The sequence below is a fragment of the Rattus rattus genome, chromosome 10 (genome assembly GCF_011064425.1).
Source record: "Rattus rattus isolate New Zealand chromosome 10, Rrattus_CSIRO_v1, whole genome shotgun sequence".
Lineage (NCBI taxonomy): Eukaryota > Metazoa > Chordata > Mammalia > Rodentia > Muridae > Rattus > Rattus rattus.
This window is the reverse complement of record NC_046163.1, coordinates 90,777,312-90,796,746: the sequence shown is the minus strand read 5'-3', so window position 1 is coordinate 90,796,746 and position 19,435 is coordinate 90,777,312. Positions and strand designations below refer to the sequence as shown.

Genomic DNA, 19,435 nt, shown 5'->3' with positions numbered 1-19,435 from the left:
TAGGTGATAAAATATACCAATGCATTACATGGGAAAGAATTGAAAGCATCTTCAATTGATAACCTACCACTAACCATCATTAGACAATGCCCAACGTTTTGAATAAATATTGTTTCTTGAATGCAAAAGTAGTCCATTAAAAAAGTTAACCAATTATAAAATGGAGCCTTTCTAAAGACTGATCGGTTAATTTCATTTGAAAAACTGTTCTAAATAATAAAACAATAGTGACTTACATTAAATTGTTATTATACAAATTATATATCGTTACAAGCATTTGTTTTTAAAACATATTTATTAATTTGAGTAAACGAAGAATTTCTTTTCTCACCCCCTATCTGGAAAAAGAAAAGGCATTATAAGCCAGAACCTTGTCTCTCAGTGTCACTATCCAAACTGTATACACATTCAATCACAAAACATACATCGGCTTTTCCTAGACTCTTTTTATTCCTTTTCTAAACATATGAGCTGCCAGAAAATATAATTAAGAACAAGGCCAGAACATTGCGTAGATGGGCCAGTCACATATAATAAATATTTTAAAGGCTACTGACTGCTCAGTCCATGTCTGGAACAACTCCCGGACATATCATCTTCCTTTGTCATTAATAATGTCCTACAAAATTGAAACAAAAGTTTTGATTTTGATTTATTTCTCTTAGGTCTATTATTTGTCTAAAAAGCACATGCTTTTCAAAAAGGAGAAATTAAGTTGATTTGAAAGAATTGGGTCTTCACACAACCACAGTGACTGCTATACGGGACTGTGTGTCATTTTAGCTTCTAAGTAACCGGGTGATTGATTCCAGTCTTTAAATGCTTGACGTTTGTAATTTTCAGTGTTCTTTCTTCTGCAGTGGCATGATAGTGTGCCACTCTCTTGTCTTCAATTTAGCTTTCTTCTCTCAGTGAACAGAAGGCAATTGCGGTCAGTCCATTCCCCTATTAGTTGGGTCACAAAACACAAAAATTCTATACTTTTCTAATTCTAATAGGTCAGGATTTACAATTCTCCTCATTACTTTATATACCACTTCAAAAAAATCCAACTTTACCTGATCTAAGGCCTTGTTTGTAATTATTTGAAGAGCTTTCTTAGAGGAATGGTTAGACATGTTTGCCTCGCCTGTATCAGATTCACTCCCTGCTGGTATTTCAGTAACCTTCTGCCACCAGAATCTTTCAGAAGCCATTTTAGATAGCAATAAATTCCAGTGCACGTAGGATCAATATCAAGTCCAGCACTAATGCTGTTGACCAGATGCAACTTGCAGGGACATTATCAACTGGAGCTCAACACCAGCTAAGTACACAGCAATTTTTTATTGGGTATTTTATTTATTACATTTCAAATGTTATCCCCTTTGCTGGTTTCCCCTCCACAACCCCCCATCCCCTGCTTTTATGAGGGTGCTCCACCACCCACCTACTCCTACCTCACCCCCTGGTATTCCTCTACACTGGGGGCATTGAGCCTTCACAGGAACAAGGGTCTCTCCTCCTACGGATGCCAGATAAGTTCATCCTCTGTTCCATATGCGGTTGGAGCTATGGGTCCCTCCATGGTACACGGCAATTGTAATGGGGCATCAGTTATAAAGCAGCTCCACTCCCTAAGTATAAAATACAAAAGAACCTACACACCACACACCCCCAAAACAGTTAACACCAAAGCCTTATATGCCATCACATAAACGTTAGTACAGAAAAGCTTGTGACGCTATTTAATGAAACAATTTTTTTTACTACACATTGGGTGTTGGCCTGGCTACACACTAGGTAATAAAAACTCAACTGAGTCCTTGCTTTTGACCTGGAATCTGGAGAAAGAAAATACACAGTTTGGTAATAAAAACTTACCCTCACTACATGGTTGCTGTGAACAGAACATGGGTTCTCTAAAAGAGCAGTAATCACTCTTAACCACTGAACCATCTTTCTACTCTCCCAATTTTATATTTTGCAATATGAAATCATAATAGAAAAAAGATTCTTGTGCACGAGTCCCGGTCAAAGAATTTTTACGTTGGGATCAGCATCTTAGCTGGCACTATGGGTTCCTGCCAACTTCATTCTGAGCTTTCTAAATCTTTGAAGTTTTATGCTGACCAGAATTTTAAAACGAACTTTAAAAGAGGTCATCTATAAAGAAACAAAGGTTTATGTAGCATAGTGTACCAAGAATCTTAGTGAGGCACTTAATGTATTTCCTTAGAAAGAACCATTGTTGATTTGAAAGTCAAGAAGGAAACAAGTCTATTGCTTTTTTTAACCCAGTATACACAAAGTGATGGGTTTCACTACAATATTTGTGGATTCCATATCACTATTCACTCATATTCACTCCCCTCCTTCCTTCCCCGTTCCTCCTCCACTCTCCCTGGTCCCATTCCTCCTCCAAAATGGTTCCTCTCAAAAAAATTTAAGGGGAACACAAAAGCAAAGCCTAAGTGCGTGGACATCCTAGGGCAGAGCACACACTTGGTCTTAATTGTCCAACATCTTTCAAAAGGGAAAACCAAAACACAAGGCCACCACACATCTTGTCTGCTTGGGACAGAAAGGTTCTGGGGAAACAAATTCCCTTCTTACAATTCAAGCAGGACAAGGAGGTTCCCCAAACTCTCTACAGACCATACTCAGTTAAAGGAGTTAACACTGAGCCTTCCAGATACCTCCCTTCCCGTTTACCTATGATCAAACTGATGTTATCACCCAGAACTTCAAAACAAAACAGAAGGTAGCTGTGGTTTTACTTTTTTCTCTTTTCCACTTTTTTGGTAACTTGAAAGTTCTCCATTAATGAATGTCCTTTTCACTCAGGACATGTGTGCTATAGACTGACCATTTTTCTTCTTGTTGCCTTTCAGCCTTTGAGTTTTGAAAGCAAGAAAAGCTACACCCTGAAGGTGGAGGGATCCAATCCTCACCTAGAGATGCGTTTTCTGAACCTTGGCCCATTTCAGGACACAACAACAGTGCACATCAGTGTGGAGGATGTGGACGAGCCCCCTGTGTTTGAGCCCGGCTTTTATTTTGTGGAGGTGCCAGAGGATGTGACAATTGGAACAACCATACAGATCATTTCTGCCAAGGACCCAGACGTGACCAACAACTCAATCAGGTTTTCCCATAGATTTCTCTTTCTCCTCATCCCCTGGCATGCCCTCACCTCCTGTGTAACACTCTAGCATTCTCTCTCACCTTTTGTTCTTCCTCTTTAAACCCCATCTCTGGAAACTCTTCTCTGAGTTTTCTTGTTCTTCCTGTTGTTCAAATAAATATGCCAACACCATGTAACTGGAAAATTAGATATCATCACATCTTGACTTCATTGCCATTTAGTTCAGATATGGACATACACACGCCTTACATCTCAGTCAGAGCTCCATGGCCACTTGGAACTGCATCGGTCTTTGCTCATGTGGAGGTCCACCCTGGTCACTGAATGCTCAAACACTAGGATCTCTTGTCTTCGCCCACAAAATGCTAAGCTTTTACAACCCAACATGTGCCTAGATGTTGCTAAATGTCCTAAGGATGTGATACAAACAGCCCAAGAGTAAACCCACCAATACAAAACAACCTGAATCACACACACACACACACACACACACACACACACACACACACACACACACACACACTCCATGTCAAACTCTTCGAAATCACTCCTCTTTTCAAACTTTATTAGTCTTTTAAGTCGGCACACAAAGTGATGGCTTTTATAGCACTTTTATGTGTCCATACTTTATTCTTATTCATCCTTTCCCTACTGCCCTTTACTCAATGTCCACTTCTTCCCACACAAACTTCCTTCTTGCTTTCATAGCAGAGTGGTGTCACTATCACATTTCCCTCCTTTAAGATATTTTCTTTTCCTTATGGTCTGCTTTGTATTTTCATGTCACATTCCCACTAACATGCATAAGCAAGCAAGCACATACACACAAAATCACACATACAACACACACAAACACACGCACACACACACACACAAACATACATACACACCACACAGACCTCCCATACACATACACATGCAAGCACTCACACGTGTAGATACTCACACATGCACACATGCACACACTCAGACACACACATACACACACACACACACACACACACACACACATTTAAATCTAGATTCCACATGTCTGAGTAAACGTGAGTCTGGTTTGTCCAGTTTATTTTGCATACCACAAACTCCTACTTCATCTACATTCCTAAAAATGCTATGACTTCGTTTTTCTCTTGTCATGGATGAACAAACTCCACTGTGTATCTTAGTCGTATGTTCTCTATCTGCTCATGGGTGAATAGATGTCCAGGCTGGTCCCACAGTTTAGCTATTATGAACAGAGCAGCAACAGAACGATTGTGCAAGGATCTCTGTTGCATGTTGACTCGGAGTCCTTTGGACAAACGCCCCGAGAAGATACAGCTAGGTCCCACAGTAGTTCCATTTCTGGTTTTGGGGGAACTTTCACACTGATTCCCACAGTAGCTGCAGCAGGCTACACTTCCACCAGCAATGCCTGAGGGTCTCCTTTCTCTGTATCCCCGGCAGCATTTTCCGTTTGTTTTCTGGAGATGAAATGCAATCTCAAAGTAGTTATAATTTGCTTTCCCTGATGGCTAAGAGTATTGAACACACTTTCAAATACTTATTGCCCACTTTTAGTTCTTCTTTTGAGAACTGTCAGTTCATTTTATTAGCCCATTCTTCAACTTGGATGATTTGAAGGGATCACTGGTATTTAATATTTTTACCTCTCCATGGATTCTAGACATTGACCTCCCAGCTGACGAATGGCTGGAACAGACCTCTTCCCTTGCATAGGGTACCTATTTGCCATGGAGATTGTTTCTTTTGCTTTGCAGAAGCCGCTTGCCTTCCTGTAATCATATTTGCCAGTTCTCAGCTCTGCCCTCTGGAGTTGGATTCCTTCCCATATCTGTATCTTGAAATACACTGCCTGGATTTTTCCCTGGCAGTTTCAAGGTTTTAGGCTTCTCCTCACAGGAAGGTCTGTGATCCATTTAGAGCTGATTACTGTAAAGGGGGAAGACATGACCCTAGTTTCTCCATCCAGTGCCCTGATATTTACTGTTCTCAGAATCATTTATCGAAGAGCTTGTTTTTTTTTCCAATATATGATTTTTTACAAGTTTGTAAAAAAAAAAAAAAAAATCAGGTGGCTACAGCTGTCTGGGTTTGTTTCTACTGTGTGGGTTACATGTGTGTTTTTGTGCCAGGACCGTGATTATTTTGTTACTACAGTTCTTTAGTATAATTTGACATCAGGAATTATGACGCCTCCAACAGTGCTTGGTATCACTTTGCACATTTAGGAGTCTTCTTTGCTCTTATTAGTGTATGTTATGAAACTTCCATAACAATGGCCTTCCCTCTGACATTTCTGTAGATGGATACAATGTACTCTATCACTCACACTTCCTATTGCCCTCTGTTGTCCCCGTCCCATTCTCACTGATCCTCTTCCTTCTCCCAATTAGTCCCCCTTCTGCTTTCATGGCCTTGGGGAATTTGTTATTTTGATTGATTGGCTGCCTGGTGCTTGGTTGCTTAGTTGCTTGGTGTTAGAGGTTTTCTCTAGGTTAGGAGTACCCAGTGGGTTTTGTGAAGTTGCCTACAGGATCATGGGTGTAGGGTTATTTACAGTATGAGCAGTTTTCTAGTGGCTACACCTCTGAGGAAAATGTTTCTCCCTCCTCCTGCAATCATTAACTTCATGTAGATTTGTAGATAATGCTGAAGACTCAGGAACCCTCCCCCTTCCATGGCAGCGTACAGGTAGGGCCAGCCTTCAGCAGGTGATCATAGCTGCTGTGACTCAGGCATGTAGTAGCCATGTCATGCTTAGAGGGTAACATTTCTGAACTCTCCGTCACTTCTTCCAGCTCTTAAATTCTTCCTGTCCCCTCCTCCACAACTTTCCTTGAGCATTGCAGGGGACATGCACATGCTTTCTTGTAGCTGAATATCCAGTGATCACTTAGTCTCATCATTTTGACCTGTTATAAGCCTCTCCAGTTGCCATAGCAGCTGACAGCAGCACCAGTCTATGGGCATAAACATTTTGCTTCCATATGAATTCGAAAATTGGTTTTTCTAGCTCTGTGAAGAATGTAATTGGAGTTTTGATGGGGATTACAGTGAATCTTAGATCTCTGTCATGTGGCCATTCTTACAATACTAATTCTATCGATCTGAGTAGAGAATTTTTTTTTATATTCTAGTGCCTTCTTCGCTATTTCAAAGTTTTCATTATAAAGATCTTTAACTTCTTCAGGTTAGTTTTAGCCCTGGGTATTTTTAAGTGGTGGTGAATGAATTTCTCCCTCCTTCCTTCATCAGAGAGTTTATCACTTGTATATAGAAGGACTACTTGTTTTTGTAATTTGAAATCACTTGGTTGTAAATATATTCATTGTACATTCTTTCAAGTTTTATTAGCTTTCAGCATTTTTATGTTTAAAACAAATGGAAAAGACCAAGTTTCTGATAGCGCATATATGTGACCACAGCACTTGGAAGGCTGAGAAAGAAAGCCTCAAGTGTGATCTACATAGTGAGTTCCAGGCTATACAACTATACAGTGGTACCCTGTATAGTTATATACAGTGACTCCCTGATCTCAAAAAATAATAAAATAAACAATCAAAGTAGAAACATATCATACATCAATTTATCACTCAATATATTTCTTATATAGAAAAAACGGACATAGAAACACCTCCTCAGTTTAGTAGTTTTGATTGCAGACAAAGTGGCCAGAGAATCCTCTATACTACACTTAGTCCTTCATCTCTGTCTCTCCGAGGTATGTTTTGCTATTGAAGATTCCACCCAAGATGCTTCCCCCTCAAGACTGGAGAATTACAGTCTTTGCTATTTTGGGTTCACTCTGGAAACAAAGTGTAAACAGCTGGTTGACAGGCTGACACCCCAACCTTCCACAGCCACTGCCAAGCCTCTGAAGCCAGATTCACAAATGATTAGAATTCCAAGGCTGTTTGAGGCCATCTGTCACATTAATTGTTGAAAGCTACGCAGTAAAATGAATCTGGAGCTTTAGTACAGATAAAACCTTTTAAACACACCCCCATTTATCAATGCCTTTTCTGTCACCTGGCTGCTTCCCTCATCTGGTGCCGTTTTGTATTTAATGAAAATGTGTTTTTAGAGTTTAACAAGAATGGTTTCCTCCAGGGGATAGCTACGAGGGGTGGGAGGGATCTGCTCCCTCTGGTTAACACATTACATGTTTAAGCATCAAAATGGCTAAAAGTAACTTTAGTTCTTTAATTTTTTAAAAAATAACAACAAATATTTCTGAATTATAAAAACTTTATAAATTTGCATTTCAATTGTAAGCCTTATGTTATAAGGTAACATAAGTAAAACCATAATGCCCCCCTGTAATAATGAAAACAAAAATGAAACAGATATATCACAAATTTATATTTTCAGATAAAACATATAGGCTTTGTGATTATGACTTGTTAATTACATATCTATTATTTGATGATATAGCAGTTAGTTTTCATATCAAAGAAGGTAACGTGGGGCTACCATGGGGGACACAGCTTCATGGCAAAGACAAATAAAATGAGCACAGATGTAAATGAAACATCTAAGTTCTAAAATAGAATATCAACTGGACAGTGTATTTCCATATCATCTCCAAGATTTTGACTGTATAACTCTCTGTGATAATCGCTGGGATCAAGATCTAATTAGGAGTCACACTGATCAGTAACAATGCATACACACACATACACACATACACACACACACACACACACACACACACACACACACACACGGCCTCTATGGTAAGGCCCCAAACCCTGTAGATTTATTTATTTGCATATGAAAACTTCAATACTTAGATCCCCTCTATCATCGATAAATACTGAAAAAAAGAAAGAAAGAAAAGAGAGGAGGACACTAAGCCATTTAGCCACTAAAAGTGGCTTCTGCTGGTCTGGAAGCAGCCAGGCTTTCTGCAGCATCCTGAAGTGTGGGACTCCAGCAAGCATACTCACGACAGAGATCCCCTCACCCAAGCAGACAAATGTCAATATTGTCTGCTCCAGGCAGCTTTGCGTGTGTGTGCTAAACAGATTCTGTTCATAATAGGTAAGAATATTACAGTTGGAGACAGGAAAACCACCTTTAGGATCCACTACTTGGTCCCAATTTCCTCATTTTACATCTGTATCTGAATTTTCCGTTTGTTCTCCTGCACCCTGGAAGTTGGCCCAGTGCCCCATTCAGAGAAATGAAGGCCATTATCCCCTCACTGTAGCCTAGCTTGGGAAACTGAAGGGGGGTTCTACTTGATGGGAGAAGCTCCCTATGGCAGGCTCCTGCTGTGTCGACCAGGCAATGCTGTCAACAGTCTTGTGTGTTGGTTATTTCTATCACTCCATGTCCTGTGCCATCTGTGACATTTGCCATGGTAGGGGTAGGTTTCTGGTTGCTAATGGGATGCTCCCCCAAACCCCAGCAATAAACCTACAGCCTGGAGAGCTCCCATCCAGTTTATGCTCTGTGGACCAAATGTGGGGCTTTTCGTGTGTCTGAGCACTGAAAGAGGAGAATGTCATTAGCCAACTTCTGTTTCCTAAGAGAAAATTCAACTCTTAGAGCAGCTGGTGAAGTATGAGGCTAAATTACAAGTATACCCAGAAAAACATTTCAGGAGCTTACTCTAAAATAATCTTGTAAGTACACAAGTGTTTTTATTAAAAAGTTAACCATTTGTTAACATGTCTCATCTTGAAGAGATAAGGCTATGCTCTTAGGCAATCTTCTATAATTCATGTCTAAGGAGTTAGAACTGCCTACATTTGATTCCCAATCGTGTGACCCTGAGTAAGTGGCTTAGTCTCTTAAGCCTTGAGATGTTCTTATCTGTAAAACAGAAATGATCATAATGCCTGCCGGTGGTGTTCTTATGGGGATAGGTGACTCACTACATTCTATATGCTAAGCCAAGTCTCACAAATAATAAACATTCCTTAAACAGGATCACAAGCAGAGAGGTTAATTAGCTTCCTTAAACTCCTTAGGATTGAAGACCTCATAACAGAAGTTATTTCATCTTAATTCATAACTGAAGTGACTTCAACTTCTCTGGCTCCTACTCATCTGCTGCCTCTTTAAACCTGGACACTCTGAGTGAAAATTGTGAATCCCCAAAGAAATGTATACATCTGAAGAAAAAAATTCATATCCATTCAGATAGATAGATGGATAGATAGATGATAGATAGATAGATAGATCATAGATAGATAGATGATAGATAGATTAGATAGATAGATAGATAGATAGATAGATAGATAGATAGATAGATAGATAGATTAAAAACTTTACATCAGTATTTACCCTCACTACACGTGATAATTTGGCATGCGTATCTTTCATTCTATCACATTTTTTCAGTGCTGGTCACAATAAACTATGCTCATTTCACAACTCAACAAGCTGCAGTACACATACACACACACCCACAAAGATACACAATCCATGCACATACAATTCAAATTAAACTCTTACGAAAATTGCAATTTTTCACCTCAAGAACTCTAAAACACACTGCAATTTCTGCCAACTTTTACTAAAATCTTGAACTCAATATTTTCTCTGTTCTCTGTTTAAAAATGATCTGTAAGAACACCTGGAATTCCACATAGATGGTTTTAAATATTAGTTGAAAGTGACTTAATTTTCCTGATCTTCAGTTTGCTCATCTGATGGTAAGGATAATTTTCCAAAGATAGGCGTATGTGAAAAGAAGCTGTGTATTAAATGCACAGCAAGATGACAACCATTAAACACACAGCAGTTATTACAATCATTGGCCTTTGAAGAACAGGACACTTGTGCATATGGAACACTAGCTCCTTATACTTCCCCTAAACCTTGGCTTTTCTTTCATCTTTTTAATGTTTCCTTCGCTGTGTAGAATATTCAGTTTGACTTAATTTCATTTGTTTACTTTTGCTCTTTCTGCCTCTATGCCATTAGGGTTATTTCATGCCCATGACCAATGTTATATAATATTCTTCCAGTAGTCATCAAGGTCTGCTCTTTCACCACACCATATATATATGCCTGTTACCTTTACACAAAAGTTCAGATGAATTGATCATAAATATATGCGAGGGAGAGCCTGCAGGTGTCCAAGCAGAGATGCAAACTGCAGAGAGGAGAATGAAAACTCAGTTCAGATTGACTTAAGGAAGTCTCATATCAGACAGTTCACGGTCAGTATTTTTAAAACAGTACAATTTGGCGGGAAAGCTTACTGTTATAATACAATCTCCAGTGCACATGGAAATATAACTGCATTAATACCCAATTCAGGACACATGTAATTTCTTCCAAGGAGATGGGTTCTACAGATAGGTTGCCTGTGCTAATTTAAGGACCAAAGGAAGACTCTGGCCTGGTCTCCATCATACAGTTAGTGTAGAGGTCATTTTAGGCTATTAACTGCCTCTGTCCTGGTTGTGGGAGCTTGGGGAACCCCTGGAGATAAGGGTCATTTAGATTACTGGCCACATCCAGTCCTGGTTATGGGAGCTTGATAAGGCCTGGGCAAACAGATAGCACAGATTACCAGGCGGCTAATCAACCACCTCCAATTCCTACCTCTCTGGACAAATAGGTTGTGTGTCCTTCCCTTTGAAATAACAATCCTGTATGCTTAATATTCCTGGGTCACCTGGAGACCTGTGGGCACGAGGACCTTTGTGCTCCTGACATATATGCATTTGTTTTTAGGCTTTTACCCTTATTCCTTTGAGCATATTCCTAGGCCCATACTACACTGCTTTGATTACTTTGGCTTTGGGTTGTATTTTGATGCCAGGACAAATAATCTTATTTTCAGAAATGTCAGAGTATCTGACCAGACAATATTTCAATATGTACAAGAGCCCTGCAAATATATGGGAAAGCTCTATCACTCTCATATGAGTCAGAATGAGAAGGTGCCTCACCCATTAGAATAACCATTCCCCAAACAATGAAATATAAAAAAAGATGTTCAGAAAAGGGAAAACTGTACCTTGTGGAAGGGATACCAGTTAACATGGCCATCTTAAAAAGCAATGTGGTGATTACTCAAAACACTAGAACTATCATATGATCCAGCCATCCCGTTTCTGGGCATATATCCAAAGGAATTATCATCCGTATGTAGAAGAAGCATCTTCATTTCCATGTTAACTGCCACATTATTCACAAAGCTGAGGTACGGAAAAAACCTAAGTGATTTTCAACAGATGAATGGATTTTCTAATATGGTGTTTTATACATACACAGGAGAATACCACTCAGCCCTTAAAAAGAAGGAAATTCTGTCATTTACAGTAACACGAATGAATTTAGAGAGCATTATATGTGTGAAATAAGCCAGTCACAGAAAGGCAAATAGCTCATGATCTTACTTAAATGTCTAATCTGAAATGTTGAATAGACAAAGGGAGGGGAATGGTGGTTATCACAGGCTTGGGCCAGCAAGGCTGATGGAGAAAGAGAGGAGATTTCTGACTGAGGGAAACAAAGTTCCAGTTACACAGGAAGATCTAGGGATCTATTGTACCGACAGTAACTAATTATGTACTGCATATTTCAAATTTACAGAAAAATAATTATAAACATTTTGCCACAAAGAAATAATATGAGATGAAATGTATGTTAGCCTATTTTTTAATTCCCCAAGATAGATAGGGAAATATTATATTATTTCCTAAAGTACATAATCTCTAAATAAAAATAACAAATTGCTAACCTTCACCAAGGTGTACATGAGATGTATGGTGGTACTCGATCAATTATCAACATCCCTTATTTTTAAACATCCTGACACAGGAGCTTTCCTTCATCTCCCAAGATGAAGGGCAGAGGAGATGATACTGGTGAACAGAGACAACCAGGTTGCCAAGTCAGACTGAACACAAATCACAGATCTTACTCACAACCAAGGTCACTAAAGAGTCAAAAGAGCAACAGCAAACGGAGTCATGTGATTTCTCCTTTGCGGAGGTTTGAGACTGTCCCATATAAATGCCTGTAAGATCTTTCTTTTCTACATAAAATGCACATTGGTCCAGACTGGCACACACAGTGGGAACAAGCAAGGTTTGTGGCCTGAGCAAACCGACCTTTATTTTCTTGAAGATCTAATTATAATGGTCTTCAGAATTTGAAGGTCATATGATAGTTTCCAGCAGATTAGCCCCAACAGATGCACAAAACTCTGCTTTATTTACAACCAGCAACCTAAATATACCTGCCTATCCTACTAAAAATATCCTATGTAAGGAACCTTCAGCTAGCAAATTCCGTGTTAGTCAGGCATTGAATCATTACATGTTTATGACGAAGAAGGCCTGGAACAAAGCTTTTTTTCCCCAACAGTGATACCAGTTCTAAGAAGCAGAACCATAAGACTATAGCTTTGCTCTTTTTCAAACTTCAGAAAAACATTTGAGAACGTAGCTACATTTCAAGCACATATAACTAGAGGCTGATATTGAGGGCACTCCAAAATTCTCGGAGTAGTTTTAAACATTAAATAGCATAAATTGCTTATTATGTAAATTAAATCTACAGTAAGATTCTCGGTGCTCTGTTTATTTCATTTTAAGATATTTTAAGTAGTAAAAAAGGCTCTTTTGTTTCTCTTAAGCATGATAGACCCACAGTGTTCCACACATGCACAGTGCAGAGGAGACTGAACCATCTTTACCACCGTGTATATACTCACTTCCCCCATGTGCTATGCTCTCATGTTTATCCAAATGAAAATAAGGTACACGATCCCTATCTTTGCAGATACTCCATTGACAGAGGCAGCGACCCTGGAAGATTTTTCTATGTTGACATTACAACAGGTGCTCTAATGACTGCAAGACCACTAGACAGAGAAGAGTTTTCTTGGCATAATATAACTGTTCTTGCTATGGAAATGAGTAAGTAACACGATTTATTGGTCTCCCCAGAGTTACAAAATGTAAAGATATAGAAAGTGAAAGTGTCTAGACCTTGGAACAAACAATACATTCCAGAGGAGAGACTGAAGTCATACGTTCTACAAATAAATGGTCGTGTGATTTAGTCCTTAGCTCATTTTATGGTTGAGGTACATTGTTGAGTTCAGATGTTTTATGTGAAAGAGTTCTATATATGAGTCAGAAATTACATGTGTATGACTGGGAAGGCCTAGAGAAAAGAACTCTTTTCTAACAGTGATGCCAGTTCTAAGAAGCAGAACCACAAAACTATAGCTTTGTTCTTTTCAAGTTTCAGATTAGCAAAAATAACAAAAACAAACAAAAAAAAAAAAAAAAAAAAAACAGCAACTGTATTAGAACTCCTTTTCCTGCATCACTAAAGATCTGGTAAGTTCTCTTCCCATTTCCCATTTTGTTTTGATTCTAGATTTCAATTAAGATTATTGAAGAATATGTTGTTTGATTTCAATTCCAAGTTTCTATGGGTTCTCTTGCCATTGATTTCTAGGTGTTTTTATTGCAGGGTGATCTGATAGCAGAAATTACTTTAGGCTCATTTTTGTATTTCTTAGAACATGTTTTGTAACCTAACTTTATTTTCGAGAAAGATCCACGTGCTGCCAAAAGCATGTATATTAGACATATGTTGGGCAAAATATTATGTAGATATCTAGAAATGCCATTAGCTCTGTGGGGAGGCTTAGATTTAGATGGTCTATAACTGGTGTCTTGACGTCACCCACTGCTCTTATCCTGCATCTTTCTGTCCTATTGTGCCCAATAATGCCTGTTTTATGAAATTCTGTGAACAATAGTCAAGGCATATATACTTCCAGTTGTCTTTTGAGGCAGAATCTCACTGTGTAGCGCTGGCCCAGCCTAGACCTTGGTAGGTAAAAAAGATTGCCCTCCAACCTGAGGAAGCGGCCTGCCTCCATTACCTCCATGCTGGGATGAAAGGCACTCACCACCGTGCCTGGCTCCAAACGTTGCATCTTCCTAAGTGATCGCTCTTTCCCCTAATTTGTGGTGACCCTGTTTACGTCTTCTAATGATACTTAAAGCATAGTTTATTTCTATTTGCTTCCAGATTTCACTTGTTAGAGGTATATAATTCCGTCCTTCGTTTTCAGCCTGTGTGCCTTTCCCTATGAGATGAGTTCCTTGCAAAGAACAGCCACATCTTATTGTTTGTTGTTGATGTTGGTGTTGTTATCTAATCAGCTAGTCTGTACTTTTTAATAGAAAAGTCAAAGCAATTTACATTTACTTTTTAGAAAAGTTTTCTGACTTCTACAAAAATTTCCCTGTCTTTCTTTCTGGCTGTTAGTGCTGCTTAACTTTTCTGTCCTATTTCTGCCTTGCTGTGGTGGGCATGAGTGGCTCTTCCCCATTCACATCTACTCATCCATTTATTCATCTCACCACATTTACCCCTCCTCGCCTCTCATGTTCAGGACTATATTTCTTTCTCCCAAGTAGAATATTCATTTAAACAACTACTGCAATGTGTGTTTAGTGGTCGAAAACCGTTTTAGTTTATGTTCATTCCGCTATTCCAATGAATAATAACTTGGAGGAACACGGGTAATTTCAGTTGGCAATTATTTAGTTTCAATGAATATTCTCAATTAATCATTCTGCTTCCCTGGCTTTGAGGTCTCTAATGGAGAGGCTGGTGCTACTCTGTGGGTTTGCCCTTTTGTAGTTAGTGATTCCCTTTTTCAGTCTTTACTATTTTTGTCACTGTGTTGTCTCAGTGTCCTAACTATGATGACGGGTTCTTTACTGAACATGGCTACTCTAAATGTCCTTTGAGCTTAGATGTTGATTTCTTGAAACATTCTGCAATAATTTTACTGGCTAGGTTTCCGATGCCTTTAGATTTTATCTCAGCTCCTTCTGCCCTATAAATTCCTATGATTGCTCTCTTCTCCATGTCTCAGAGTTCTTGTAAGTTGTGGTTGTAGTCATTTATTTCATGTTGATATATGATTATAGTATTTCCCCAACTTCATTGTCTGCCCACGATATTCTTTCTTCTGTTTAATCCAGATGTTGAAAGTGATGCTTTCTAGGATGCTGTTTACTTACTGTTTTTCATTTACAACAATTGCAGCTGTGTGTTTGTCATCAAAATCTCAATTTCCTTGCTGTTTGGCTTTCTTGTCCAGGCTCTGAACTGACTTTCTTATCTCATTGTCTTCTTGTTTGTATGCTCTTGCCAGCCACCAGTCAACTGAATTCTCTGGGTGGTATTTTAACCATTTCTTTCAACATTGCTGGATTCAGTTATTAACATGATATGATCTTTGGCAGAGCATGTTACGTACTTCTTCATAATTGTGCTTCTATTTTGTGATTTGTTAGTATAGTTATCTTTTCCAGTTTATTACTGGATTTGGAAAACAGTCTTTTCTTGAGGGCTCAATTTCAATACCACTCAAGAGAGGGGAAATAAGCCACCTAAGTAGTACTAAGACTAAATTAAAGCATACAAGAGTACTAATAAAAAGGGTTACAGCCAAATACTCTATCACGATAACCAAAAACAAACAAGTGAAGAAATAACGTAGAATAATCTATAAGCTTAAAAAGTAGATTTATTAAGGCTAGCAAGATGGTTTGGTCTGTAAATACATTTATCACAAAAGCAGTATTTGATTATGGAATCCACATAAAGATGGAAGGAGAGAACTGAGCTCACAAAACTACCCTGTGACCTCTGCACACGACGCCATGCATGGCATTATATGAATTATACACACATCATGCATATACATAGACACATATCCACATGAATTTTAATTAATCATGTAACTGAAAAATAATAAAAGCAATAAGGGGGATGAGGACAAAGGTGAATTAGTAAGATTCAATAAAAGAAAAAGAGAAAGAATGTTATAAAAAGAACACAAAGCATTTAAAATACTATTGTACAATAAAGAAAAATATATAGGGTTAGAGAGTTGGATCAGTGTTTAAGCAAGTGCACTTGTCGCTCTTGTGAAGAACCCAAGTTCCATTCCCAGGACCCATACGATGGCTCACAGGCATCTGTAACTCCAGTCGCAGGGAATCCAACAACCTCTTCTGACCTCCGCAGGTGCCAGGCACAAACATGGCGCACTGACCTGCAAGCAAAACCCTCACACATGACAAATCTTAACAAGGAGAAACATGGAAACAAAACAAGAGCATGGCGGAAGAAATAAAAATCATAAAAGCTTCTCTTAAAATTAACGTTCACGGGCTGGGGAGAGAGCTCGGCAGTTAAAGTGCTCACAAGCTTACTGACCAGTGTGAGCTGGAGTCCACATGACGGTGAAAGACAGAACTAACTCCACCCATGACGGTGGCAGGGATGCCTACCCGTACACCTATATGAAAATACTGTCATTTAAAATAAATAAATAGAATACCAAAAGCATAGCAGAAAGAAGAAAAAACCCAATGAGTGAAATGTTGCCCTTTTCTGTCTAATCCCTGGTGACAAACACCTGCACAGAGGACACTTCCTTGTCCCAGCGTGTGCATGGTCACATTCTCACGTCCTATGGGAACACACGTCCTATGAGCATGTTATCACTTCCATATATCTAATCCCTTCCTTGACAAGGCAGATCAACACAGCTGTCTCTCTGCCTCGCTGGGCTTTCACTGCCATTGTTCCTTATGTTCTCTTTAGACAACCCCTCCCAAGTGGGAAGTGTTGCTGTCACAATCAAAGTCCTCGATGTGAATGACAATGCTCCAGAATTTCCCAGATTCTATGAAGCTTTCATCTGTGAAAATGCCAAAGCGGGACAGGTAAGACGATCACCTGGGCATGCCCCAGCTAACTGTCTTAGGGAGGGTTTCCATCACTGTGACAAACTACCATGACCAAACGTAATCTGGGAGGAAAGGGTTTATTCCATCTATGCTTTCAGGTGACAGTCCATTTCTCAGGGAAATCAAGGCAGTAACCCAAGCAGTGGAAGACCCTGGAGGCAGGAGCTAATGCAGACATAAGGAAGGGAGCTGCTTACTGGCTTGCTTGACTGACTAGACCTGATTTCTTATACAATCCAGGATCACCTCCTCAGGGACAGTAGTACCAACAGTGTGCTGGTTATCATATCAATCATTAATCAAGAAAATGTTCTACAGACTTGGCTATAGATCCATCTTATAAAAGCATTTTCCCAATTGAGGGTCCTCCTTCCCAAATGACTTATTTTATATCAAGTCAGCATAAAACTAATTGCTGAATCCATGATCAACAACATGTCCCCACCAGATGGAGTCTCCAATTTCTTTATATCTAGTTCTAGTCATTTATTTGTTACGATAACCACTTGGAGACCAAATTACATGATGTGGTCAGAATAGTGCTTTAGCAGTTCTTGTGACTTGACTTACAGGATAAATATTATGGTTATGGAAATAACCTCCGCTCTACAAACTTCAGAAACATATTTTTGAGGTATATTCCAAAAACCTACCTGGTTCTCAAATTCAAATGATGTAACTGAGAAGCATCAAGCTCTACATTTCCAGTGGCCAATATCAGGGTTACCTGTCAGGCACTGCACCCCCTTTCCCTGCTCATCCACACCCTCCTTTCTTCTGCTGTCCTGTGCTTCCTTCCTCCACTAAGGGTCTTAATGTCCATCGCAGAGCATATACTGTGGTCCTATAAATTCTGGAAGAACAAATGGATGGAGATCATTTTATTATGAAAATGAGGGAGTTGAGAAGCCCACCTCTGCCCAGATGGTAACTCAGGCTCTGACTACAACACACCTTTGAACTCATGTTTACCCCTCACCTGGAACATCACCCAGGGCCCTCTGCACAAAGCTGTGTCTCTAGAACCAACATTTACTTGAACTTTTCAACCTCCTTAGCCCAGAATTTCTTTGTCTTCTATCCAAAGAAAGTGACTTTGTTTCTGGAAAGCTGAGAGCCCTGCAGTGATTCAAATTCAAACTGACCTCAACACTGATTCTTATAATGTGGTGCAATAGTCTGCATCACTCTTAAAAGCTTTTTCCAATTCTCCGATAATTGTATTTCCATATTTATTAAGTTTCTAGTTTAAGAAGGCCTAAGATATTATCCACCTAATAACAGTTACAATAAAAGCTCTGTTGAACAAGGCAGGTCCATGGTAATGGCTGTAAAGAACCACATTAACAAGCCTGCAGTTTGGTACATTATGTTACACATGAAGCAAGGTCAAACAGAAGACACAATACAGAAGATGCTATGTTGAGGTGGACAAGCTCTTATGGGCTTTTAACATTCTGACTACGAGTTTTGAGCTTCTGAAAAAAATTCTATCATACTTTTTTATTACTACATACAATGTGGCATATTTTGTTTCATTATAAAATAAGATTTAATATAGATATATTGTATGCCATGGCAAAAGAGGCTAAATTTAGCCATGATGGTAAGTACAAATGGAGAAAGCCCCCTCTTTTCTTAAAACACAGCACTTTCTATCATGAAGGTGTCGGGACAGAAACTACACTATGTCAAGAGCATAACATCTGACCACCACTCCTGTTTTGGGAGTCATGTGTGTCCTCCACTTCCAAGGACATCACAAATGGTTCTTTGTGAAGGACTTTGAAATAGATTATCTATGACTTGGACTTAGAGGACAGTGTCACAAGCCTATCCCACTTGTCATCTTCAGCCTTAGATAAGGCTAATCTTAGCCTAACCTCACCTCTGTGTGTGTATGTGTTCTCCTCTTCCTTGCAGTGGATGAAGGGCACACAATGGTGAAATGCATGACTGATGGGTATAGATGGAAGACTGCAGAATGCTGAGCAAGATATTAGACAAGTGCTGGCCAGGGCCCTCCCAACATGAACCCCACCACACTGTCTACCTACCCTTCAAAGTCCCATCTCACCAATATATGCAGTTTTACGATCTGTCTTAAAATTTTTCCACTCTATTATCTATTCAAAACATTTCGTTTCTTTACATTTGGCAATCAAAATGAAAATACAGGATTTGCCTGTCCATGGAGCTAGGGTGGACATTGCCTCAGCTGTGAGCAGCACTGACATGAGTCTGAACCATATGTGACTATCTCCATGCTCATCGGCCCCTTAACCTTGTTACTACTCTATTCCGTACACCTTCAGATTCAACATTCAGCTATTTCAGGAGGCTTACCCTGAGGTGGAGTTCTGAAATATGATGTTTTGGGGACCTATAAAAAGGAAAAGCAGAGGAACTAAGCAAAAATAAAGTCTAGCTGCAATAAAGATATATTATCATCCTCGCAATGTTCTAGGATAAGAGCTTTCCCAAGTTTAAGGGGAGCATGAGATCTTTATTCTCCAGGCACCTGTTTGTCACTGCTGGC

The 19,435-nt window shown here is 39.3% G+C and overlaps 1 protein-coding gene across 2 annotated transcripts in view; it reads left to right on the top strand.

The window, feature by feature from the left end:
• Cdh20 (cadherin 20) overlaps positions 1-19,435 on the top strand; it is a 257,443-nt gene that overhangs the window by 218,870 nt on the left and 19,138 nt on the right. For both annotated transcript variants that reach the window (XM_032915745.1, XM_032915746.1), the window contains 3 exons: positions 2,874-3,127; positions 12,884-13,020; positions 16,751-16,872. In XM_032915745.1, the coding sequence (XP_032771636.1) occupies positions 2,874-3,127; positions 12,884-13,020; positions 16,751-16,872 (513 nt within the window). The remainder of the gene's footprint in view (positions 1-2,873; positions 3,128-12,883; positions 13,021-16,750; positions 16,873-19,435) is intronic.